Source organism: Euleptes europaea, chromosome 2 (assembly GCF_029931775.1).
Source record: "Euleptes europaea isolate rEulEur1 chromosome 2, rEulEur1.hap1, whole genome shotgun sequence".
NCBI lineage: Eukaryota > Metazoa > Chordata > Lepidosauria > Squamata > Sphaerodactylidae > Euleptes > Euleptes europaea.
The window spans coordinates 75,107,576-75,132,956 of record NC_079313.1 but is presented as its reverse complement, the minus strand read 5'-3'; the positions used below and the strand labels follow the sequence as shown (position 1 = coordinate 75,132,956).

The 25,381-nt window shown below is 42.1% G+C and overlaps 2 protein-coding genes across 2 annotated transcripts; one reads left to right on the top strand and one right to left on the bottom strand.

Moving 5' to 3' along the window:
• Positions 1-357: 357 nt before the first annotated feature.
• On the bottom strand, positions 358-25,381 carry ATPAF1 (ATP synthase mitochondrial F1 complex assembly factor 1). Its single transcript, XM_056844729.1, has 8 exons — positions 25,377-25,381; positions 10,171-10,217; positions 8,910-8,972; positions 7,067-7,117; positions 5,778-5,825; positions 3,563-3,658; positions 1,568-1,675; positions 358-614 (listed from the first exon to the last, which is right to left on the bottom strand). The coding sequence occupies exons 3-8, from the start codon at positions 8,943-8,945 to the stop codon at positions 414-416; spliced, it is 540 nt and encodes a 179-aa protein (XP_056700707.1). The 5' UTR covers positions 8,946-8,972; positions 10,171-10,217; positions 25,377-25,381; the 3' UTR covers positions 358-413.
• Positions 20,670-21,272, top strand: TEX38 (testis expressed 38). Its single transcript, XM_056844782.1, has one exon. The coding sequence runs from the start codon at positions 20,670-20,672 to the stop codon at positions 21,270-21,272; it is 603 nt and encodes a 200-aa protein (XP_056700760.1).

The following is a 25,381-nucleotide window of genomic DNA, read 5'->3' as shown; positions in this document are numbered from 1 at the left end:
AGGGAACTGTCCTTTTTCTTTCAGCTCACTCTCTCTTTCTCTTGTTGTTGCTGATTTAATAGGAGATACTTAGAGCCTTCACAAAAGTGGAAATTCACTGATCTGTGCAGTGGGGGAAAGCAATTTCAAACACACAGTGAACAATGATATATGATAATGGCTGAATGCATGTTTTTCCTTTCTCCACTTCTTCTGCCATTCAGAAATATGTTATGGGAGCAGTACATAAGTCAGCCAGGAGAGGCTGCTTAAACTTTCCACCAGGCCCACAGCCTGAGGGGCCCACGCTGCCAGGTGGCATTCTTCTCCCAATCAGATTCCATGGACGACCCTTCCCACAGCAGAGAAATGCCTGTGCCAAGACACCATCTCTCGTCCATGTCTTTTGCGTCTGCTTGAGGCTACTGCACTCCTCAAGCAGTAGGCGCTGGTGGGTCCTGCTCGGGTCTCAGTTCTTGCCCGAGCCTGCTCTGCTCAAGCTCGGTGATTACAGACATGTACTTAAACTGATCAGGCTGGTGGTTAAATGTTTCCACTAAACCGTAGGTCTCCTGTCGGTCTGTTGCATAAAAGAGCTGCACCTGGCTGGCTAGGCACTGAGCCTCTGGCACGTTCTGCAGATTTAAACACACAAGGCAAGTTGTCACAATACATTTCCTTGTCCGTTCAATCCCCACCCCACCCCCTCCCCTATCCCATCAGCTGTCTTCCAGCTTCCTTTATTAAGCCAGAGCTTTGGGCTGAGCCACTGGTCCACTTCAACTCTCCTGTTCCGTGTTTTTGTTAAAGTGGGATTAGATGTCTACAAAGGTGAGCCCCCTTGCTGTGGCACGGTAATCAGGTTCCTGACCCCAATGCCAAAGTGAGAAAACTAAATTAGCCACTTCCGTAGAACTGCTCTCCCAAGATCAATATGCTCTCCAGACTCTAGATGGGAGAACCTTAAGACTGAAAGCTCCCCCATGTACAAAGTAACTCTCAGACCATAAAAAAGCTATCAAGGAGAATGGTTTAGTATTAATGGGGATATTATTCTTACCACATGTCAGGCAAAAATTAAAGACAGAGCGTGGGGCGGGTGAGGAGGGAAATATAACTTCAGCCATTTAACACTGCACTAAATCTTGCATTTGTACTAGTGATCCATTTTCTCACTGCAATGCCACGCTTATGGCAATGCCACTAACAACTGCTGTTGCCAAGAAAATGGATATAGAAATAATGCACAAGTAAAATGCATGCTGTGAGTTCCTGTGTCATTGCTCAGTCTACCTCAGAAAGAGTTACAGTGGTGTGATGAGGTTAACTCTGAGCACATGGGAAAAATAACAAAGCCCCAATCATCATCCTGCTAAAGCGTCATATTAATCAGCTCTAAGGCCCTCCAAATAAAACAACAGAACCAGTGGCAAACGTCTGTCTTCCTAATCTCTACTAATATTTAGAACAGGAAATTGCTACAATTTCAAGCAATTGGATCGTGCGATTGGAGCATGAAACACTGGCAATTTTTTCCATTGGTATTACTTATATTAAAAAAAGCCATTTATGACTCAGCTTCCTTTACCAGGAAATTAGAATTTATTTCTGCAGTCATCAGTACAATCCCCTTGTCCTCTTGAAGCTCGGGGAAATGGTACAGGATCAGCTGGCTAGTTGCAGCTTCACCTTTGGTCTGCAGAAAATAAAAAGATGTCAAGTGCTAGGGCCACAGGAAGAACCCAGATGTACCAAGTAGCTCATGACAGTCCAATAGTATACACACTATGGCCCTCTAACAAAGATCAAAAGAGAAATTTTGATTAAAAAGCCAGCCATTTCAATACTGCAGTTGATGCATCAAGGAACTCTCTCTCACACACACACAGAGGCACTCATAAGAGATAAACTGAGAAAGTCCTAATGCATGTCCTGTGTATGGATGCAAAATACTATACAGGTATTAAGAATATAAGCACACTTACAGAACAATAACTTCACACAATAATGTAGAACAAAAAATGGAGAATCTTTGAACTGCTTCACTTAGCCCATATGAAATGTTCTGGATAGACAGTGCACGATTTGTTTTCACTAGATAGGTAAAATTAAAATGTTTATATTATTTAGGGGATTGTAATTGTTCCTGTCAGCTCCCAAATCAAACCCTCACTGGGGAAGAACACAATCCTCTCAACTACCAGCCTGTCAAAATTAAAAACATTTAACATTGCTCATTAGGTCTCTCACCTCATGCTCGGTTTCACACTGCGTAATCTGCCTTGAGTCTCAGTGAGAAAGTCAAGCTATAAGTAAAGTCAGTCAATAATTTATTTTAAAAAAACCTGGAGCACAGACTATACGCAGGTAAAGGAAACTCAAGAAAGCCCATTAACAACAACAAAAGCAAAGACACCCACTTGAGGAAACACTGAAGCACAGTTCAGTGTCTCCAGTTTACAGAACTGAGTGATGTTTCATGAGAGTATTGTGGTGACTCAGAGAACAGCATCCATTCTCCAGTTTAAACCCTGTAGCTCTCCATATTATTAAAGCATCCAGATTGGGTTCAGTTTCTCAAAAAATTCACACAGTGGCTTCCCAACTAAGACAAAAATTATCAAGTGTGAATGATTAGCCATTTTGAAGAATGTCCTCTCTAACTACCATGGAGGACTGATGGTAAACGAACACAGTTTTATGAGTCTGATGGTAAAAGAACACACAGATGAGTGGCCTGATATATATGGAAACATTCGTGAATAAAATGCTAAGGAACAACAAAAGATGCTAACATAAAGAGAAGGGGTCCCCAAAGTTTTTGAGCCTGAGGGCACATTTGGAATTCTGACAAGACAAGGTGGGCACAGCAACAAAAAGGCTGCCACAGGAGGTGGACCCAGCCATAAAAATGATTGCAACAGCTTAACTTCAGTAACATGGTGTAGATCGTTGTGCTGTGGTGGCAGTTCCTGCCAAAGCAACATTTTAAAAAAATCTGTACAGCCAATCAAATCTACAATGGTCAATCTGAAGCCTTGCTGGGAAAAAACCATGCCTAGCCCTGTGTGTGTGAAGTGCCGTTAGGTCGCAGCCGACTTATGGCGACCCCTTTTTGGGGTTTTCATGGCAAGAGACTAACAGAGGTGGTTTGCCAGTGCCTTCCTCTGCACAGCAACCCAGGTATTCCTTGGTGGTCTCCCATCCAAATACTAACCAGGGCTGACCCTGCTTAGCTTCTGAGATCTGACGAGATCAGGCTAGCCTGGGCCATCCAGGTCAGGGCTGCCTAGCCCTGCCCACTTTCAAAAATACTTGGCAGGCACCACAGAAGATTCCAGAGGATGCTATGGTGCCCACAGGCACCATGTTGGGGACCCCTGATACAGAGGAAAATGACAATTGCTGGAAAGAAAAAAAATCTCCTTAAGCCCCACTGTAAAAGGAATGGTGCATGAATTGTGCCCACATGAAACAATAAACAATCACATATTTTATGGAATGTTTTAAAGGCCGCAAAAACAGTAGCTTCTGTATGAAATCGTAATCCCACCACTCATAATCAATTTCCAATTAAAATCACCTGAATGTTGATAAGAGAAGTGAAATGAAGTTCTGCTTCTGACCACTGACCCACAAAAAACTCGTAGCCTTCTTTCCTTGGCAATGCAAACAGAAACTGGTGAAAGGGGGTGGGAGAAAAGACAACAGATATATTTATTAACAAAGTTCAGTCTGGGATGAAATCAGAAAAATACAAACCTCGTGAAAAAATCTTTGCCATCACAAAAACACTGAATACATTACAGAGACTGATTCCTTTTGTGCCTTTCAAAACACATCCCCGAAAGGAGAGTTTCAGGTTTCTTTTGCCCATGGACTTTTATGTAAAGGAACTGACAGGCAGGCACATCCCCAGTGTCAGAATTACTGGGTCTGAAAAGCAGTCATTTGGCCTTAGATCTCACTGACCTTTCTGAAATGACCTTTCTGAACTGCATCTCAGGCATTATGTTTGACAAGCATGAAGAGCTTAAGATTGGATGGGATGTAATCAGTTACTGAATCTGTATTCTTATTTTCCTCCTAAAGCTTGGAATCGTTTATTTGGAATTACCCCATGTTATCCTCAAAAACTGCTCTGTGAAGCTTAGGCTAAGAGAGAGAATGCCTGGCCTAAGATCATCAGTTGAGCCTCCAGGCCAAATGGAATTTAAACTCAGGGCTGCCTGGCCCAGTTTCAACAAGCTATCCAATACACATTATTAGCTCATGGGCAGAATGGCTGGCTGGATAAATGGTTTAAAAATTACACATCCTAACTTCAGCCACCCTCATAAGGGTTTTCAATGGCAATACAGAAAAATGAATATAAGTTTAATTACCATCACAATCTTTTCTCTGACATGCCATCGTGATCAATCTTTGTCTCTGACATGCATAAGAGTTATTTTTAGCTAGAGATCAGGTAAGGTTTTCAGCATCCTGCTACTCCTCCAAAACGGGGGTGGGGGGAGAGAGACCACAATAAGTGGATTATTTTCATTAGGCTGGATATCCATAAGGTGCCTTTTCTTTGCCCACATTTTCAGAGTGAGTCAAGAGTCAGACCTCTAAATAATTCTATGCAAGGCTGCACTAAACAAGTGCTAATTAGTCCAACATGGCAGTTGGAAAATGGAAGGGCATATTATCGCACCAGATTTATTAAGAGCAATTATCCATACCCATCCACCAGTAGTGCTAATCTTACACAATGACTCTGTAGTACGATTTATGGATTTTCTCCAGGACAACATTGTCAGCACCTCTTAACAGCTGCAGAAAGAGATATTTACTTACAAAATTTATAATGCTACCTTTCTGCTCTCATCAAGACCATCAAAAAGGCTAGCAGGTTAAAAACTTATATAATAAAATGATATCTTAAAAACTATTAACCCCCCCTCCCATTAAAACAAAAACTAAAATACACGTAAAAACAAAACAATTAAAAATACAGGGCAGAAAGATCACTGAGAGAACACTGAGAAAAACAGAACAAAACAATCTTCCCCTGCTGGCAGAAGATAGCAATAGAAGGAGGCGGATCAGCCTCCCTGGAAAGAGTGTTCCAGAGTATTGAGAAGGCCCTCTCCAAAGTTGCCACCAACCTAATCTCGGAAGGCAGAAGCCTCTGAAGCTGGACCTTGGAAGATGACAAGGGCTGGGTAAGTCCAAAAGGGAATATGCTTCAGGTATACTGGTCCCAAGCCACCTAGGGCTTTAAAGCTTAATACCAGCACCTTGAATTGGTTGCAGAAGCAAACTGGGAGCCAGTTTAGATAGAACAAGACTGGAGTGGCACCTACAACCCACTGAGGCTAGTGTTCTAGCCGTAGCATTCTGTACAAACCGTAGTTTAAGGACAGCCCCACGTAGAGATGTATTGCAATGAAGCATCTCCTATTATAGGGTTCCAGTGGGGGGATTCACCGGCTCTTAATGACTTTCTTCTATGCAGCTATTAAATGTGCAGATGGGATCTTTCTCTTGTTCCTTGGAGTACCCTGTGTGCTGGGCTGAAGAACTGTTATGGTTGGAATGTAAGGATTCTTGGTCAGTGAGTACAGTGGCTGTATTTCAAACCTTGTATACCCGGGTCAAAATCTTTTCTGAAAATTCATTCAAACCAACAACATTTGAACATCAGGCCATTAATAATCAAATTCCTACAACAGAAATAGTGCAAGAAACAAAACATATGCTGCAAGAATTGGAGAGAAGACATGTATCTAGAAATAACATGCCACACTTACAGATGGGCAGTTCTGAGCTCGTTTCCATATCAAATCAAAAATCTCCCCCTTCAGAAAGAAAAGAAAAATAGTTCTAACCACAGTACAATAACAGGCAGAGTCGTGGTTTACAGAAAACATGTACATCCTGCCTTTCCTATCACTTGATATTGCTTACATCATCAATAAGACACTAAACACGGGAACAAGTCAAAAAATCCGTATAAAAGTATAAAGCCACATCATCAAGCTAAAGTGCTAATCCAGTGATAAACACCTTGAGTTAAGTTTTGATGGCCTAGAAAAAGATAGGACTTTACTTTTTGCAAAAGGTCTGCACAGACAGTATTGTACAGAACTCCAGACGTGTGTCTTTCTAGAAACAATTGATTACTTCTTTCTTTATTTTGTGGTTGGAAAGCTATGTGTATATAAAAAAGTATATGAAGGACCATCTTCTCCCATACATTCCTGCTCAAGAACTAAGGTCACAGAGAGGCTCTCTTGACTGTCCCATCGAACAAAGAAGCTTGTCTGGTGGGCACACGAGAGAGGGCTTTTCAGTGGCAGTCCCACGATTATGGAACATCCTCCCCATCTTTAGGAGGCAGCTGAAGACAGTTTTATTTATGCTGGTAGCTGATCAGTTCTTCTGCTTACCACCAGTTTTAAAGTATTTATTTTAACTAGTGGTTTTTATGTGTTTTATATTTTTATTGTGTCTTGTTATTATTTACATTGTAAGCCCTCTTGAGTTCCTATAAGGTAGAAAAGTTGTTAATAAGTAATTTAAATGAGTAAATAAACAGATATTGGATACTGTGGTATATGTGAACACCCTGACCCAAATTCTGTATATGCGCACAGTACCATTATTTTATTCACTGATGAGACCTAGTTCACATACACAAACATTTGTAGATAAGGTCCTTCAATTCCATCAAATGGAGAAGCTCTACCAATAAGCAACTGCCAGTTCCTGTAGCCTCTTCAGTCCCTAAGCTGAATCCTAGGAAAAACTAACAATGAGGCATCTGCTCTTAGGACATTACATTCAGTGTTTTATCTATCCCTCTCGCTTTAGTTCACCTGTTATCAGTTTCATTACGTATGTTAAGGGACTAGTTTTAAAAACACCCTCAATTTACTCCATTTAACAGAAGCACTTGTTTCGCTAGAACAAAACTAAGCCTACTCAACAGATCTTTCAGCCCTAATCTCAAATATTCTCACACTGTGGAGTATGAAGGAGGTGCAGTGAAGGCGTATGAGGAAGGAGGTGCAGCAAAGCAGTATGAGCCACCACTTACAGGAATAACGGCATAAACTGTATCTTCTCCAGAGAAATATTGCTTCCATATCTGTATGAAAGAAAGGACTACATTAACTTCACAGGCCATCACAGAACACAGATGTAACCTCAAGTGAATGCAGTAAACATCATACTGTAATGGTCCCCACACTGCATATATGTCTGGAAAGCACTGAATGATTTCTCCACAGAGAAACTTACTTACTTACTTATTCAGTGAATTTATAAGGTATCTCTCCATAATCCTGTTCCCAGTAGCTTATGAATAAAAACAATACTATAAAATCATAAAACATCACAAATTATCAGCACAAAGGCAAAACAAGCCATCAGCACAAACCAACTTCTGAACACCCTAAAATATCCATAAAATAGACCTCACACAATAAACAATTAAAAACATAAAATCCCTTACTTAAAAGCCTGGGAAGAAAGAAATGTTTTGGCCTGGTGCCCAAGAGACTAGGCTTCAGGCGAACCTCAAGGGGGAAGACATTCCAAACTTCAGCATGGCTTTGACTGAAGCATTATTCCGTTTGATGACTGCCATATGGCAGTCCCTCAGAAGAGCTGAGCAGGATATTGTCGAAGGCTTTCACGGTCAGAGTTCATTGGTTCTTGTAGGTTATCCGGGCTGTGGGACCGTGGTCTTGGTATTTTCTTTCCTGACGTTTCGCCAACAGCTGTAGCAGGCATCTTCAGAGGAGTAACACTGAAGGACAGTGTCTCTCAGTGTCAAGTGTGTAGGAAGAGTAATATATAGTCAGAAAAGGGTTGGGTTTGAGCTGAATCATTGTCCTGCAAAAAGTATCAAAGGTAATGTGCTAATCATTGTCCTGTAAGTATCAAGATAATGTGCTAATGAGGGTGTGGTATGTTAATATGGAACCATTGTATCCTGAAGTGATCTGTTAATGTGTGAAATCCGAAGCTAATCTGCATGGCTATTGTGGACTGTAGTCTTTGTTAGTCTGGAGGTTTTCAGGACAGGAAGCCAAGCCTTATTCATTCTTAAACTCTCTTCTTTTCTGTTAAAGTTGTGCTGATGTTTATCGTAACATACCACACCCTCATTAGCACATTATCTTGATACTTACAGGACAATGATTAGCACATTACCTTTGATACTTTTTGCAGGACAATGATTCAGCTCAAACCCAACCCTTTTCTGACTATATATTACTCTTCCTACACACTTGACACTGAGAGACACTGTCCTTCAGTGTTACTTTTCTGAAGATGCCTGCCACAGTTGCTGGCGAAACGTCAGGAAAGAAAATACCAAGACCACGGTCACACAGCCCGGATAAAGTACAAGAACCAGCTGAGCAGGACTTCAACACATAGCTGTTGCTTATATGGTAACCATCTGTGCCTAACTGTGCTTACTGTGCTACGTGAAGGGTTGCACAAGTGCAGTTTTCAGACTGCAAGTGTGCCGACTGGGCAAACCAACGGGCACATCAACTGCCTAGTCTTGTAACATAAGACAGGTTTACCACACTTCACACATACTAATGCTCATGAAAAATCTCATTGCCTAAGAAACAGTAATGAATGAAGCAGCTTTGACTGTTAGGTTATGAATCATAGAGTTGGAAGGGGCCATACAGGCCATTTAGTCCAACCCCCTGCTCAATTCAGGATCAGCCTAGAGCATCCCTGACAAGTGTTTGCCAAGCCCTTGCTTAAAGACTGCCAGTGAGGGGAATTATAAGGCCCTCTGCTTATATTGGCTTTGTTTCACAAGGTTATACAAATTATAAAAGTTCTGTGCAGTAAAAGGTTTACATAGATGTTAATGTTTTTGTAAACATTTATACCATCTGTTTTTTTTTAACCTGTTTTATTTCTTCAGGCTTTTTCCGTTTCACCATCTCAACATTAAGTATAGAATCAAGCGTCTGCAACAAAAAAAAATAATAAAGTTTATTGCTAGATAAAACAGAAGGTTGCATTCTTTTTCACACACCCCAACACCTGTGAGTTACAACACACAAGATTCACAAACACAGTTCCAATAGTGCTGATTTACCAATCATTAAACTAATTCATCATTAGAAAGCCAGCATAGTGTAGTGATTAGAGTGTCAGATGGGGATTTAGGAGACCCAGGTTTGAATCCCCCCTCCCTTTGCCATGGAAACTTGCTGGGTAACCTTAGGTTTGGTGATCTTAGGCCAGTCACACACACTCAACCTAACTTACCTCACAAGTTGGTTCTTGTAGGTTATCCGGGCTATGTGACCGTGGTCTTGGTATTTTCTTTCCTGACGTTTCGCCAGCAGCTGTGGCAGGCATCTTCAGAGGAGTAACACTGAAGGACAGTGTCTCTCAGTGTCAAGTGTGTAGGAAGAGTAATATATAGTCAGAAAGGGGTTGGGTTTGAGCTGAATCATTGTCCTGCAAAAAGTATCAAAGATAATGTGCTAATCATTGTCCTGTAAGTATCAAGATAATGTGCTAATGAGGGTGTGGTATGTTAATATGGAACCATTGTATCCTGAAGTGATCTGTTAATGTGTGAAATCCAAAGCTAATCCGCATTACTATTGTGGACTGTAGTCCACTGTCCTTCAGTGTTACTCCTCTGAAGGTGCCTGCCACAGCTGCTGGCGAAACGTCAGGAAAGAAAATACCAAGACCACGGTCACACAGCCCGGATAACCTACAAGAACCAATGAACTCTGACCATGAAAGCCTTCTACCTCACAAGGTTATTGAGTGGATAAAATGGAGGGGAGGAGATGTAGGCTGCTTTGTGTCCCCACTGGGGAAAAAGGTGGGGCATAAATGAAGTAAAATAAATAAGTTCAACTGAGCAAAGCAAGTTTCAGTAATAGGAGGAAGGAGGAGCAGTGAAGCAGAATAAGACTTCTATCAAGATGGGGGCAGGCAGTCTACTGTATCATGGGTTAGAGTAGACTATGCCACGGTCACATGATCTTCTGTAGCCAGTCCTATTCTGATCGCAATCCAAGTGTACTCAAAAGTCAATGCCTGAACTGAAACTTGGAGCTCCACCACACAAAGCAGGAGCAAAACAACATAAATAAGAACAAGGTTAAAACACAGCTGCTTAATCGAAAATATTAACCTTACCTTGTTTTTTGTGAATCCTCCTTTTGATGCTTTACTGCCCAAGCCATTGGCCTAAAATGGAACATTAATAGCGGCTTTAATTGCTACTCCATACCATTATAACCTACTTGATGACAAAGCTGCTCAGCTGTCAGGATGATAGACATATATTCTTTCTATGAATTAATAATATTCCACCATAGCTTGGGCAAAAACATCATGCAGTCTTTGAAAAAAGTTCATAGAGATGTGGCAAAATAGGAGTCCAAGACGGCACTCTGCATAAAAGTAACAAGTTTGTAAGCTTCATTGTCTATGAAAATTTCAGACAGTTTTTATTTTTTATCCCCTTCATGCTGCATTGTTACTGGATATATTACACTTTATTCTATTATTCTACAATTACCTAACCCAGTTTTATTACACTGTTAGGTGTTCTATACTTGGATATATTGTACTCATCTCTGTTGTATTGTTTTTGTAATGCTGCAATATGCCTAGAATCAAGGAGAAAGGTAGACAACAAATGAAATAAATAAAACAGCACAGCATATTCACTTGTATTTGGACTTTTCATGAAAACCTCAACATTTAACTGTCCACAGACATCAGTATTATTAATGGCATCTGCCAGGAGAGAAGGAATATGTAGAATGAACCTTAAAGCCTTAGTCAGAATTAAAGAAGTTTGAGTTTGCTTTATAAAGCAAATGCCTGCCTGAGACTTCTAGTCTCCTTGCCATGGTCAGACTCCTGGTTGTTGATGGATGGGGAGCTGTACTTTTTCGTCAAGCTGCAAGAGACTGTGTGTAATACGTCTATTGCGGATGTGCAGGAAAAGGAACTGTCTTTTATAGCACTGCAGTTAAGGCTTATTCATACAACCATTAACTTTATAACAATCAATGCGTATAATATTTAAAATGTAAGAAAATATGCCCTGGATATCTTTTACTTCAGAGCATCTCTATATGAGCAACACTGATTGCCTCAGGAAGCTGAAATGGAGGACACTGTCCGTTCCTGTGAAAGTCACAGGGAGATGCGCAAAGAGCTGAAAATGGAAGGGTGTCCGTGTGAAATACAACTTTCTTGATGAAATAAAACCAGAGATGAAAATGCCAGTTTAGACTTGGGGGTGGGGGTGGGGAGAGACTCTCTTAGAGCTACTTTGCACTATGGTTTTCCTACAAATGTCTAGGAAATAAGAATATCTCTGCATGTTTGAAGATATTGGTCTGTTTTGCTTGTTGAGGGCTTATTATCAATCAGATTCCCAGGGAGTGGCGAGCCTGGTCTCTCTCCCCACCCCCTATACCAGCACACTTTCCCATTTATTAACTGGTTTGTCTATACAGTTCATGGGCTTTTAGACAAAATAAAATTTTGAAGTATAATTTTATAATTTTTAAGTGAAGTTCAACTGATCCCACCCCCGCATCTAAATAATGCACATTTGTTAGGTGTGTTACATTTTCATGTACAAAATTTCATGTGTATACAAAATCTAATAGTTGAAGTGATGTGAAATTTATGTGGAGTTCCTGAATGACAGACAAGACAGAGACAAAGAGTTTTTGGCTGGTGTTAATCAGACCTAGATGGCAATAAACTCTCTTTAGCAGATCAAGTTAAGAGCTTGAGGGTGTTCTCTGACGAAGCCTCGTTATGGATAAACAGGTCAGTGTTATTGCTTTCTTTCAATTACATCTGGCTCATAAGCTGCACTGATCCATGCTACTGTAACCTCCAGATCGTACTATAACATGCTCTACATAAGGCTGCATTTGAAGATGTCTCAGAAGCTTCAGTTGATACAAAATGTGGTACCAAGACTATTATTTGAGGTCAGCCACTCGGACAATATATATCCAGTATTGTACATAGCCAGTACAAAGGAGTCACTAGGGTGTTGGATGAGGTTCTAGGAGACCCACGTTCGAATTCCTGCTCTGCCATGGATGCTCACTGGGTGACCTTGGGCCAGTCACACACTGTCAGTTGAACCTACCTTACAGGGTTTTTGTGAAAACAAAATGGATGAAAGGAGAATAATGTAAGCTGCTTTGGGTCTCCATTGGGGAGAAAGGTGGGATATAAATGAAGTAAATAAATAAAATAAATAAAAATAAAATATTGATCGCATTTGGTTTGGGGCCCAATTCAAAGTGTTGTTTACTACCTTTTAAGCACAGCCTAGGACCCTCCTACATAAAGAACCGCATCTCCCAGTATACTTCCACTTGCCAGTTATGCTCCTCAAACAGCCTTCACCTTGTAGTTCCCTCTCTTAGGACTGTCTGTACAGCAACAGCTAGTTCACAGGCTTTCTTGGTGGTCTAGTCCTCTGGAACGGCTTACCAGAGTAAGTGCAGAGGCCATCTGCATTGGCTGCATTTAGGAAGGTGCATACAATGGGTTTATTTCAGAGGGCGTTTGGTGGAGGGTAAATTATTTTGGCAGATTTGGCTGCATTTTTAATTTGTGCCATTTTAACTTGCTAATGGACTGTTCTGTTTTGTGTCCTTGTAAACCTGTTGTTGCATTGTTAGACACCTCAAGTTTCAGTAGATATGGTAGGATATATTTTAAATAAACAGAACTTGCCTTGATGATCGGTCCTAACTGTAAAATAAAATCATCTTTTTGGAACTAATTATTAAACTGGAGGATGAGATCTAGCAATGGTCACCAGGGCTTTGATTAAATTCCAAAGTTAGCATACAGAAGTAAATTTCATTTAATAAGGCAATAGTTTCAACTATCAAAAACAGTATTGTTTAAACAGCAACAAGTTCACAGTCTAGCCCACATACATATTCTTACATATTATCAACTCTGCTGCTGATTTTTGTTTAAAATAATTAATGTGCTAAAGTGCACCACTGGCAGACTTATGTGCAGATAATTAACAGAAAGTCCAGCATTGGAAAACATACTTTCCATGGGCACCAACCAACCTATAGTCAGGCATGTGTGCAAACCATTGGCCTAACATTGAACATTAATAGCAGCTATCATATTATTCTCTCCCTGGAGGAGAAAACGTATAATGGTAGCAGGCTGTAAAAGAGACTCAGTTTGGGAATATTTTAATGAAGTTCCTCTACCTATGGGTAAGGCAGGCATGCGTGCAAAATGCAAACACTGCAACAAAGAACTGCAAGGCCTCATGAAAATCTAGTCTTACTGACTAGTGATTTAAATTGATTTGATTTAAATCTAATCCACCTTGGCACCAACAGTACTAAATGCACAAGTAATTCTTGGCCAGTTTTTCAAGCCTTGGAAAATGGGTAAATGATTTCAGCAATAAACAGTAAACAAACTTTTATCACTGAATTGCCGAAACATTTCATGTTTTACATACGTAAGTTAGCATTTCATTTTTAAAAATGCAAAACACTTGACAGGGATCTATCTTTGCAGAGTTGCAAAAGAACAAAACAACCCCCACTCCCCCAAAAATAAATTAAACACAACAATCAGTCAGAAGTTTAACATAGCAGGCATTTTCTAATCCAGAATTCCGACTGTTAATAAAATATCTGATGAATTAGATTTGGATATTGGTCTTGCCTTTTCCTCCATGAATCTGACAAACTCTGCTTGCTTTGAGTATCCCACTGGCTGCTTTTTCTCATCGCTGCTTTTCTCCATTCGAGTTGCAAAAATATCAGGATTAGATCTGAATCAAAGTTAAAACTGTTTATTACTACTAAAGCAATTGCTGTTATTTATTTACATTTTATTCCCATCCTCTCCTAAAAGCTAAGAGTGAACAACAGTCACTCCTTATCCCAATTTCTCTCCAAAATTATCCTGGAAAAGAAATTAAGACAAGTGGGAGCGACTTGGCCAGGTTTATCCAGTAACCTTCACGGGTGAAAAACACCAAGTGAAAAATGTTATGCAAACAAAACTGCAATCAACACACTCTTCTTCAAAGCAAGCATTCAAAACCGGAGGAACCAGAAATCAGCAATCATAAAGAATATCTTAATATAGTTAAAATTATATTCTACTTTCCCAAAATATGATTCATTCAACAGAATTAACAAAAATCCAATCAAAGGAGCTGTCCAAACCACCTCTGAACGTTGTTTGCCTTGAAACCCTACGGGATCGCCATAAGTCAGCTGTGACTTGACAGCAAAAAAATGTGCAATATAGAATAAACCAGGTGAAGACGTATTTCACCAGTGATCATAACAGAAAAGGTGTGGCTACAACCAGCTTTAAAGCATGTTCTACACCCTACAAAAGAATCTTATAGCACTTTAAAGGCTCACAGATTTACTGTGGCATAAGCTTCGGAAGGATACGGTCTCTCTCACCCGATATCTTTAAAGTAAGGCTGTTACCGCACTTGTATTCCCACCGATGTATTAAGAGTTTGAAAACGTTATAAAAAATACTGTTCGCATTTTGTTTGGCCCCCTTTCGCTGTGAAGACGTCTTCCAACCATTTATAAGCCGGGGTATCCAAAAACCCTTTCAAAGCGATGTTTTTTTTATAACATGTTCAAACTCTTAATACATCGCTGGGAATACAAAGTGCGGCCACCCCCTAAGACGTCTTTTAAAGCGCCACAAAACTCCTGCTTGTCTCTGCTGCACCAGAGGATTTGCACAGTGCAATCCTAAACACAGTTACAGCCTTTCAAACCATACCGGATTAAGTGGGGCTAGAAGGGATCTAAAACGGCTCCATGGCGGGAACAGGTGCAGCCAACGGCCGGAAGGGGGGGGAAGGGAAGGGCCGGGCCGGGGGCGGAAGGGTTCCTGCCAGGCTCCTGCCTCTCCGAAGCCGCTCACGGGGAGGGGCGTCGTCGTCGTGCGCTGCCGGCCTCAGAAATGACTTCCCGCGCAACCCCGCCCCCCTTACTTGCGCAGCTCCTGGATCTTGCGTAGGTATTTTGCGTAGAAGGGGTTCTCCTCCACGGCTCTGTCGCCTCCCAGCCCCTGGGCCCTCAGCACCAGCGGCCGCGGCTGCGGGGGCAGCAGCATGCTCAGAGGCCGAAGGGCGGCGAAGCGGCTCATCAAGACCCCTCGGGAAAGGCCCAGCGCCGACGCCCCCCAAAACTGCTGCACAGACCCCGCGGCCATGCCTTCCCGGCCAGCCCGCCTCGACCCAGTGCAACACCCAACACCGGCCGTCCCTTCCGCACAGCCCTGCACAAAGGTTCCGGCCGAAGAGACGTCAGCGGAACTGTCACGGGAGGAGGGGGTCGCTTCGCGCTGCTCCGAGGGCCCATTTCTGCACGGGAGGTTTTGCCTTGGGTTTGTTGCTCTCTAGGCGCACGTTTTTTCCCCATCCAAATCCTCAGAACTCAAAAATAAGCCCCCCATGCAGAGTTTTGAGAATGCAGATGGGGAAAATGTGCATCTCCACCGCAGCAAATCCCAGGCAAAACCTCCCGTGCATAAACGGCCAGGGAGACGGGGGACGAGCGCGCAGTTGACACGGAGCCGACGTTTTGCCATTGATGCACGGGAGGTTTTGCCTGGGATTTGCCGCTCCCTGGATGGACATTTCCCCCATCTGAATTCTCCAAACTCTGCATTGGGGGGGGGGGGGGCGCTTCTTGTTGAGTTTGGAGAATTCGGATGGGGAAAATGTCCACCTAGAGAGCGGCAAATCCCAGGCAACACCTCCCGTGCATGCACTTTGAGCAAAGGCCAGAATAGAAGTGTCGCAGGGGCATAAGAACCGCCTGTTTTCAAAGCTCTCTTGACTGTTTTCAAAGTGGCTGCGCTCTTACGTGGCTCACGCTGTGGCATGGACTTTACTCGTTCAACGTCACGGTTCCCATTAAAACCGGTAGAACAATGCCGGAAATAAATTAAGGTTCGCATTGCTTCTATTAGCACAATTACTAGAAAGGGAAAAGGATGCTCATGAAAACCTTTGTATCCTAACCTTTTTTCAAAATAAATATCACTGCAGTGTAAGATCAAGACGTCATCAAACTCAATAGCTGTGCTTTTTTAAAGTTGCATACCTGTTTTCAATGCTCTGGCTTATTTTAGTACATATTAGTGTATGTCTGAGATAAGTTTTCCAACAGGTGTTGAAGCGATGACTTTTTCTTAGAAGAGAGAAAGCTATTAATGGCGAAATAGCTAAGAAAGTCCTTTGTGGAATCCCCTGGGTTGTCCTATTGTTGGCTGGCCAATTGTTACCTGGAATCTGGGCATGCTGGCAGAACCCCTTTGGCCATTAGCTGCCCAGATCCCCAGCTTTATATATATATTTTTAAACATGCCTCTAGGCAGCCTAGATGGAGAGACAGGCCAAAATGTGAATTCTGTTTTCTGCTTAATTTATATAATGGAAATAGATCCGTTCTACCTTCCCTTGGTTCTATGAGGGAAGTCATGGTTGTGCTTGATAGGACTTGCAGAACCCATTATTTATTTATTTAAATTGAATTATTTTATAATTGTAACAGTATTTTAATTCTTTAAATGTTTTAATGCTTTTAATGTTTGGGGCCTTTTGGATCCTAATTGGGTGAAGAGATTGCACAATTATTTTCAAATAAATAATAGTTCTGTTTGTATTTTGTGATTTTTAGACTTTTTAAATGACTTCAAAAAGTAAGTTTAAGGAAAAACAGCTCATGCCCTCTGGGGGCTTTCCCACGTATCATGCGCTCCCAACATTAATGTAATAAAAATGGACTGACCCTCATTAAAAAATATTTAAAGGACCGTGTTTATCAATCCCTTCCCCACCTCTATCTGTGAGAACAGAAGAAAAACAAACAAATGTTTATATTTTTAAAAATGGAAATTATACATTTAGTAGAAAGTAAAAAGAAACCAAATTAGGTGGCATTGCCTAGTGGATAGATAGGTAGAGATGCCAGCTCTGGGTTGGGAAATATCTGGAGATTTTGGGAGCGGAGCCTGAGGAGGGCGGGATTTGGAGAGGGGAGGAATTTCAATGCCATAGAGTCCAATAGCCAAAGCAGCCATTTTCTCCAGGTGAACTGATCTCTATCAGTGGGAGATCAGTTGTAATAGTGGGAGATCTCCAGCCACCACCTGGAGGTTGGCAACCCTATAGATAGGGTTGCCAGCTCTGGGTTGGGAAATACCTGGAAATTTGGGGACCTCAGCATGGTACAATGCCATAGAGTCCACCCTCCGAAGCAGCCATTTTCTCCAGGGGAACTGATCTTTGTCGCTTGGAGATCAGTTGTAATAGCAGGAAATCTCCTGGCCCCACCTGGAGGTTGGCAACCCTAGGGATAGAGGATATGGGAGGGGGGGAAAGCCATGGCTCAGTGGTAGAACATCTATTTTGCATGCAGAAGGTCTCACATACAGTCCCAAATATCTCTAGATAAAAGTATCCAGTAGTAGGTGATGTGGAAGAACTCAGGCCAAGATTATGGAAAGCTTTTGCCAAAGCAGTCAGTACTGACCTTGACAAAGTAATGGTGTGACTCAGTATAAGATATCTTCATGCTTGTGTGAGTGTGTGTAATATAAATTAGACCCACCTCTGCAAGGGCAACTTGGAGAATCCATTTCCTGTGGAGATGGAGGGGAAATAGTCTTATTTAAAAATCTAAAAGGTGACTTGGTTTTTAGTTTGTTTGTTTTTTAATACAGCCAGTTATAAAGTTTTCGTTATAACCAGGGCTCAGCAACATTGTGAATGCTCACAAAAACTTTATGGTCTAGGCTGACCTTTCTGCTACAATAGAATTTCCCTCCTTTTAGTTACATACTTTATGATCATCCATACATGAAGCATCATTCATCATATGCTAAAACAGAAAACATATTTAGATTCTGCAAACTTGGGGTGGAGCAGCAGTATAGCCAGCTCTTGACAAGGGATCTATGACAGCACCTCTTGGGATCCAGTTTACTGCCTGAAGTTATGGACAGATACATTAATCCTGAATTTTGTGGACAGCATTATTTTATTTGGGCAGACAAACTGTTAAAACTCAGGATTATACTGCATGTTCTTGGAAGACATTTGAAATGTTTAAACCTGCAATACTATGCACTCATGTTTAGATGGTAGTCCTGTTTAAATGGACAGGATTTGCTTTTGAATAAATTAGGACTGGATTTTAAGGATGCTATTTTATTCGCACTTCATTGGCAGTGTGACATGGAAACCACAGGAAGTACGTGTGCCCAGAACAGTAGCCCAAATCTTACTTTAGCTGACTGAGAACCTTCTATTTCTACTATGGCTAAACACTACAAGTTAAGTGTGTGTGTGTGTGTTTCGTATTTGATTGTCAAGGGTTCAAGGTTTGGTTGAAAAACAATCAAGATCATCCTACATTTGAATTTCTCCTTGCACGTTAACTGAACAGATGCAGAGCTATGTACAGCTAGAGCAAGAAAGTCCCTTGCACTATCTTTCGCTCTCCCAGAAAAACTTTGCCGTCCCAGATGAGAGCCTGAAATTTTTTGGCATGAACAAAGGTAAACATGTCTTCTCTATGGCATTTTTGTGGTAGTTAACAGGAAATGTGAAACAGCTGGTAGATGACACAACAACTAATGTGCTTGATTTGCAAAATTAGCAAACTGGATTTGGTTATCCAGACTTGAGAAACTTCTATATGGTAACTCTATTTCTCTATGGTAACTCTAGGAATCCCATTGTTTAACTGGTAACTTTAGAATGTTCACCTCTTGGTCATTCTATTCCAATGACACTTATAACTTCAGTCTTCTGTCTTTCATATTTCAGTTGCCTTTCTTTCCATAGAACAGGAAACATAAGAAGCCTAAACCCAAGAAGAGAGAGATTTGGAACCTTCCAAAGTCTTTCTGGATATAAATAATGCTTATATCAAATGGTAAGTGTCATAAACACACATTTTAAATTATTAAGTTATTCTAAGAGTGTTTTTAGATATTGTGTCTAATATTATACTAAGTAGCTATAGGAATGATTTAGATGAGCAGTGTGTGAGGGTGGCAGACACATGGTCTATACCTGCATCTGGTGTGCATGTATCTTCCCACAGGGCAGATGGATGAATTTCTATTTTGAATTTTGAACGTCATTACACCTTGACCTGGGTGGCTGAGGCTAGCCTGAACTTGAAGCTAAGCAGGGTCGACCTAAGTATTTGGATAGGAGACGACGAAGGAAGTCCAGGGTGGCTACACAGAGGCAGACAATGGCAAACCACCTCTGACTGTCTCTTGCCTTGTAAACCCCATGAGGGGTCACCATGAATGGCCCTATGGGGACATCCTATGGGGTTACCATGTGAACAGCCCTGACCTGGATCAGGCTAACGTGATCTCATCAGAGCTTGGAAGCTAAGCAGAGTCGGCCCTGGTTAGTACATGGTCTGGAGACCACCAAGGAAGTCCAGGGTTACTATGCAGAAGCAGACAATGGCAAACCACCACCGTCAGATCTCAGAAGCTAAGCAGGGCCAGCCTGGGTTAGTACTTCGATGGGAAACCACCAAGTAAGTCTGGCCTTGGCCCTGGTTAGTACTTGGATGGGAGACCACCAAGAAAGTCCAGGGCCACAATGCAGAAGCAGGCAATGCAAACCAACTCTGCTCCTCTCTGGCCTGGAAACTCTATGGGGTCACCATAACTCAGCTGTGATTTGATGGCACTTTCCTCCAGCAATCTATCAGTCCTGACCTGGATGGCCCAGGCTAGCCCAATCTCTTCAAATTATGGAAGCCAAGCAGGGTTGTCTCCTTTGGCCAGAGTACTTGGATGAAAGACAACCAAAGAAGCCCAGGGTTGCCATGCGGAGGGAGGCAATGGCAAACCATCTCTGTCTGTCTCTTGCCTTGAAAACGTATTCCTCCGTTACCTGGCTCCAAGATGACATGTGTTAGAACTGGCTGGCAGCAGCATGGATGTGGGGGGGCATGCCTCCTCCCATGCTGTACTGCGGCTGGTTCCAGGGCAGGTTGTGGAGAGTCTCTAAGGCCAGAGGAATTGTGTGCTCCCTCTCTGGTGCTGTTCTAGTGCCAAGGAGCCATGGAGATTCTCTGCAGCTTGGGGCAGTGGTCCTAGTACAGAGGGTGTGCATATCACATTTTGTGCCACTTAAAGGCAGATTGAGGATGGACTCAGCCTGCCTTGAACCTGGTCTGGGAGGCAACAACAGGAACCAGTCATGCCTGGTACTGCCTACTAGGTGATACCCCCAGCTGCTTTGGTGTTGGAGTTACTTGGGCAGTAAACTAGCCCTGCCTGGTGTGTCAATTATTTTATGTGCAGGAAGTTTTTACATAGAGGATTTAAAATGTGTCTGTTCCTCCTTGCAGTCTGAGGTGTGACAACCCGTTTGTCTACCTCATTCTGCTTTATGTGTAGACCAGCTCTTCCAGCACCCTTACGGAAACGTGTGCTAAAAAGACTCAAGTGGGAAATCTAACCCTTTAATAATACACACACCATTCTCTTGTGTAAGTTACAAATCAGGCAAGTTTTTGAAAACCAAGATCTTACAACAGAGCTTTGGAACATTTTTCCCCAGGTGATTAATATTAGACATGTACTTACAAATGTATTCAACAGAATCATCCTGCTCCACTACAGCTCTCATCTCTAATGGACTGAATACATACTCATACAATCTGGTCTTATTTTCAGATTGGCTGCCTATCTATTTTGGAGGCCTAGGACTTTGTTATATCCTGGTGTTTAGTTGCATGTTAGTCCTTCAGTGGAGGAAAGGAATCCAACGAGAACGACGTGCAACAGTATGGGTGGAGCGGATGAAAACAGACCGGTTTTTCCATTGCCCATTGGCTTACAGTGCTGATAAGGAAACCCACACTGGAATTAAAACAGAAGTGTCTCTTCCAGAACCTAAAAGCAGCTCAAAGCAAAGAGAAATCAACTTGTCCAGTGAGGCTACCCAAGATAATATGAGCGATTCCTTCCTTTCCCTTTCAGATGTAGATCCATACAAACCAGTATTTCACGAAGTCTCTTGCGCCAGTGCTCTTGCTCACTTGCCACCATTGCTTGAGCATTCAGCCTCCTACCCTTGCTCTAATGTTTCAGCCACAAGCACTCCATTCAACTCACCTCTGAAATTTGCTATGTTGAAAAATGAGTCACACCATGTTGGTAGCAACATCTCCGCTTAACAGCCAGTTTAGCAGACAGCCGTACAGTACAAAGCAACTCTACATGTTTACGAGCATTTCGATTAAAGATTGGCTTCAGAATGCTTGTGAAATTCAGGGTTGTACTTGGAGGGCAGCAAGGATCTTTAGACATCAAAACTGAAATCTCAGTTCTAAGTTTTCATTTAACTCATTAACTGGAACAGATATGCTTTCCTTGAGATGTGTAGTTACAGTATTTGTCTTCTAGTTCATTCTAAAGGGCTGGTCTAAAAACCACATGGTAAAATATGAAGAATACTAGAAACTCGTATTTTAACAAATGCCTAGCATTCAGGGTTGCAAAATGATTGTTGAGCAGACTGAAAAGTTACATAGAGAGTTTTATAGCTAGTCAGCAGGACTTGGGCAGTCCTGGGATTAGGCACATAATGTACTCCTAGCACTGTATGTACGATTTTCTCCATTCAATTCAGAGTATGAAGTAAGAGTAGAAATAAAATCGAATGTGACACAATGATAAGTTTGCTAAGATCAGAGTACACATCTCCATGGTTCCCTGAACAACTTAGGCCAATCACTCTATCAATCTAAAGGCTTGTGAAAAAAAGGGGAGGTAACGTATTCTGGTCTGAGTTCCTTGGAGGAAAGGTGCTATACAAATAGGACAGAGAATAAGCAGGGAGGTCTAGCCACTTATATGAAGTCAGTCATCGATTAATATAGTATGACTTCTAAATAGGCATAGGATTGGTTTGCAAAGATAGGAAAGGCTAGTATATCAAACCTTAACTTAAACGTGGCTCACACTTGCAATATTTGGTTTAAATCAATATATATCATTATCAACACAGCCCCATCTGTGCATACTTAAATCCAGAAAAGACCGATCTGTCTGCAAACTTGACAGCCCAAGGTTTGCAGAAAAATCTGAAATCTTTTTTAAAAAAACTACATGGGGGGTTTCCAAAATGATAAAAAGGGGTTCCTGTAGTTTTAAGATACAGATGTCCTCTGTAGCCTTTGCTAGGCAAATACAACAGTATTCAAACCTTCTACGGGGACAGGGAGGGGCCCTTTCCAGGGCTGTTTCTGCTTTCGAGGGGAACTCATTGGGGCCAGGCCCAGCAGCAGCCACTTGGCAATTTGCGTAATTCACCTGTTCAACAGTACCCACCTCACAAAAGCCAGTGTGGTGGTTAAAGTTTCATATTAGAATCTGGGAGACCCAGGTTTGAATCTCCTCTCTGCTGTGGAAGCTCACCGGGTAACTGCGTAAGTCACATGTTCAGCCCAACTTATATCACTGGGCTGTTGTGAGGATAAAATGGAGAAGAGGAGAATGATGTAAGCTGCTTTGGTCCCCATTGCGAAGAAGAATGGGATATAAATGTAATACACTAACAAATATAGCTGAAGATGGAGGGCAGATAAAAGGTAGGTAAGTAGATGGGAAAGAGAAGGTGGAGATAGAGGAAATAATGTGGGGATGGAGATATAGGGGAAAGTGAGGCTTCCCCACAAGGCCTTGTGAGTTCCCTACCACACCTGGCTCAGCCAGCACTGTGTAACCTGGCCAGAGTTTTCCCAAGGAGAGGCTGCCAGGGGAAAGGAAGGAGGGAAAGTTGAAGACAGGAGCACATAACGCTAGATTGGCTGGTGAGTGGGAAGGAGAGAATGAAGCAGAAAAGGAGAGGCTATGGGGGTTTTCAGGGAAGGGAAAGAAATAGTGGGGAAGGGGGAAATTACATTATCCCCAGAAGTCCTTATGGGAGCCCCCACTTGTAAGACTTCTAATAGTGAAGTCAGCCAAATATCAGGACACTGAAATCAGGTGATTGGAGCTGTGAATGGGCAAGACAGACCTTTCTACAAACCTGAAAAGGGCCCTAGGTTTGCAAAAAAAAAAAAAAAGTGCCACCTAAACAAATACATTCCGGTTTTAAAAATCCCAAAAATGATAAAAGGAGCAACTGTTGCTTTAAGCAATGGATTCCATCAGGCAACCACAGTATTCCAGACCGTTTCTGTGAGCAGAAAGGCAAGGGGAGACGGCAGGGTCCTTTCTAGGCCTATTTTTGGGGCTAGGCCTGATTAGGATTGCCAGCTGCAGGTTGGTAAATTCTTGGAGATTTTGTGGTAGAGTCTGAGGAAGGCAAGGGAGAGGCCTCAGCTGAATATGATGCCACAGAGTCCACCCTGAAACCAGTTGTTTTGTCCATGGGGACATACCTCTGTTGTCTGCAGTTCAGTTGCAATTCTGGGAAATTCTAGAGGTTGGCAGCCCTAGGGATAGAATCAACCTCTCAGTGACTTGATACCACCTGACCTGCATGACTCAACTAGGCATGGCTGCTTGCTACTGTTCAACAGCAGCCACCCTATGAAAGCCAGTGTGGTGAAGCCATTAGAGCTTCAAAGTAGGTTCTGGGAGACCCAGGTTCAAATCCCTATCTTGCTGTGGAAGCTCACTGGGTGATTTTGAGCCAGTCATATACTTTTAGCCTAGCCTACCGTGCAGGGTTGTTATGCGGATAAAAAGGAGGAAAGGAGAATAATGTAAGCTGCTTTGGTCCCCACTGTGGAGAAAGATGGGGTATAAATGAAGTAAATAAATAATATAGCTGAACATGGGAGGCAGATAAAAGGCAGGTTGATTAATGGCTGAAGCGACAATAAGGCAGGGAAAGGGGAGAGAATGGGTTACCATAAGGACAGAAAGAGGAAATAGTGTGAGGAGGGGGGTACAGGGGAAAGTCCTTTAGTGTCTCCTACTATGCAAGTGGGCCTGGCCCAGTAACCAGCACCACACATCTGGGCCATAGTTTTCCTAGGCAAGAGACACTGGGGGGGCGGGGAGTTTAAGACAGCGGGGCAGATAAAAATAGGCTGGTTGTTGGGTGGGAAGGAGATGGGTTACCAACTCCAGGTTAGGGAACACCTGGAGGCTTTGGGGGTGGAGGTCATAAATTTTCCCAGGATAAGCAAATCTCTAGGGAAGAAGATGAAGCAATTGATAATGTCCTCAGGGCCTTGCATATTCCGTTTTCCCCATCCATCCACTATCAGTGAGGCTCTGTTTTCGTAGCACATTATTTGAGGTGATAGGAGCATTACTCAAGTGGCATGCCTGTGTGGGCATCATCGCATCCTACAATTCTGAGGATCCGCAGTTAAAAAACAACAATACTTCTGTAGTTGTTTAAAATAATCTCATTTTTATTTACATGACTTTGCCTTGCATGGTGCTGTATTCGTGAGTACAAATCTGTAAGTATGTATGCAACCACAGCCTGGCAATTAAGTTGTTAAAGTGACACTAATCATACCAAGGTATCCACCACGTTTAAGTAAATGTTAACAATTACCAGTGTATATGTACAAAAACAAAATACACAGCTCAATTGTATTACTATTTACTTAGAAACAAATCATACTGTTCCGTTGAGATTTTTAAAACTTTATTTATACCCTGTCTTTCTTCCCATTGGGGACCCAAAACAGCTTATATCATTATCTTCTCCATTTTAACACTCAAGAACCCTGTGAAGTAAGTTAGGCTAAGAATGTGAGACTGGAAGAGTCGGGATTCAAACCTGGGGATTTCCCAGATCTGAGTCGAACATTATAAACACTACACTGACTAATAAGCATGCCTATGACTTCTGCCACAGCTATTGCTATCTTATTGTGGGGGTGAGGCAAAGGATCACAGAAGACATATTGGTTAAGTGATAATCAGGTATGACGGGTAAATCTTCAATGGCAAATTGTCCAAAATTTCTTCCTTCAACCATTCTCCTCTAGGGGGCACTTTGAAATAGAGAACTGATGTGAGGGAAAGCTATAAGAAGTATAGTAAATACAGTACAGGGCCTCCTAGCCAATATTGTATCCAATAGCGAGATACAAAATAGTTAACCATCAACAACAGCACTATGAGATCAAACAGCAGGCAGAAGCATACAGGCATACAGGAAGGGTAGATGGGCTCAACCTCCACCCTGCTCTCCAATGACCAAGAATTTGGCTTCAATAGAACTAGCTATGATTACCATTAATGTGAACATTGATTATGGTCCATCTTTGGACTCTGCTCCAGCACAGGAAGTGACTTTTATAGTCCTGCC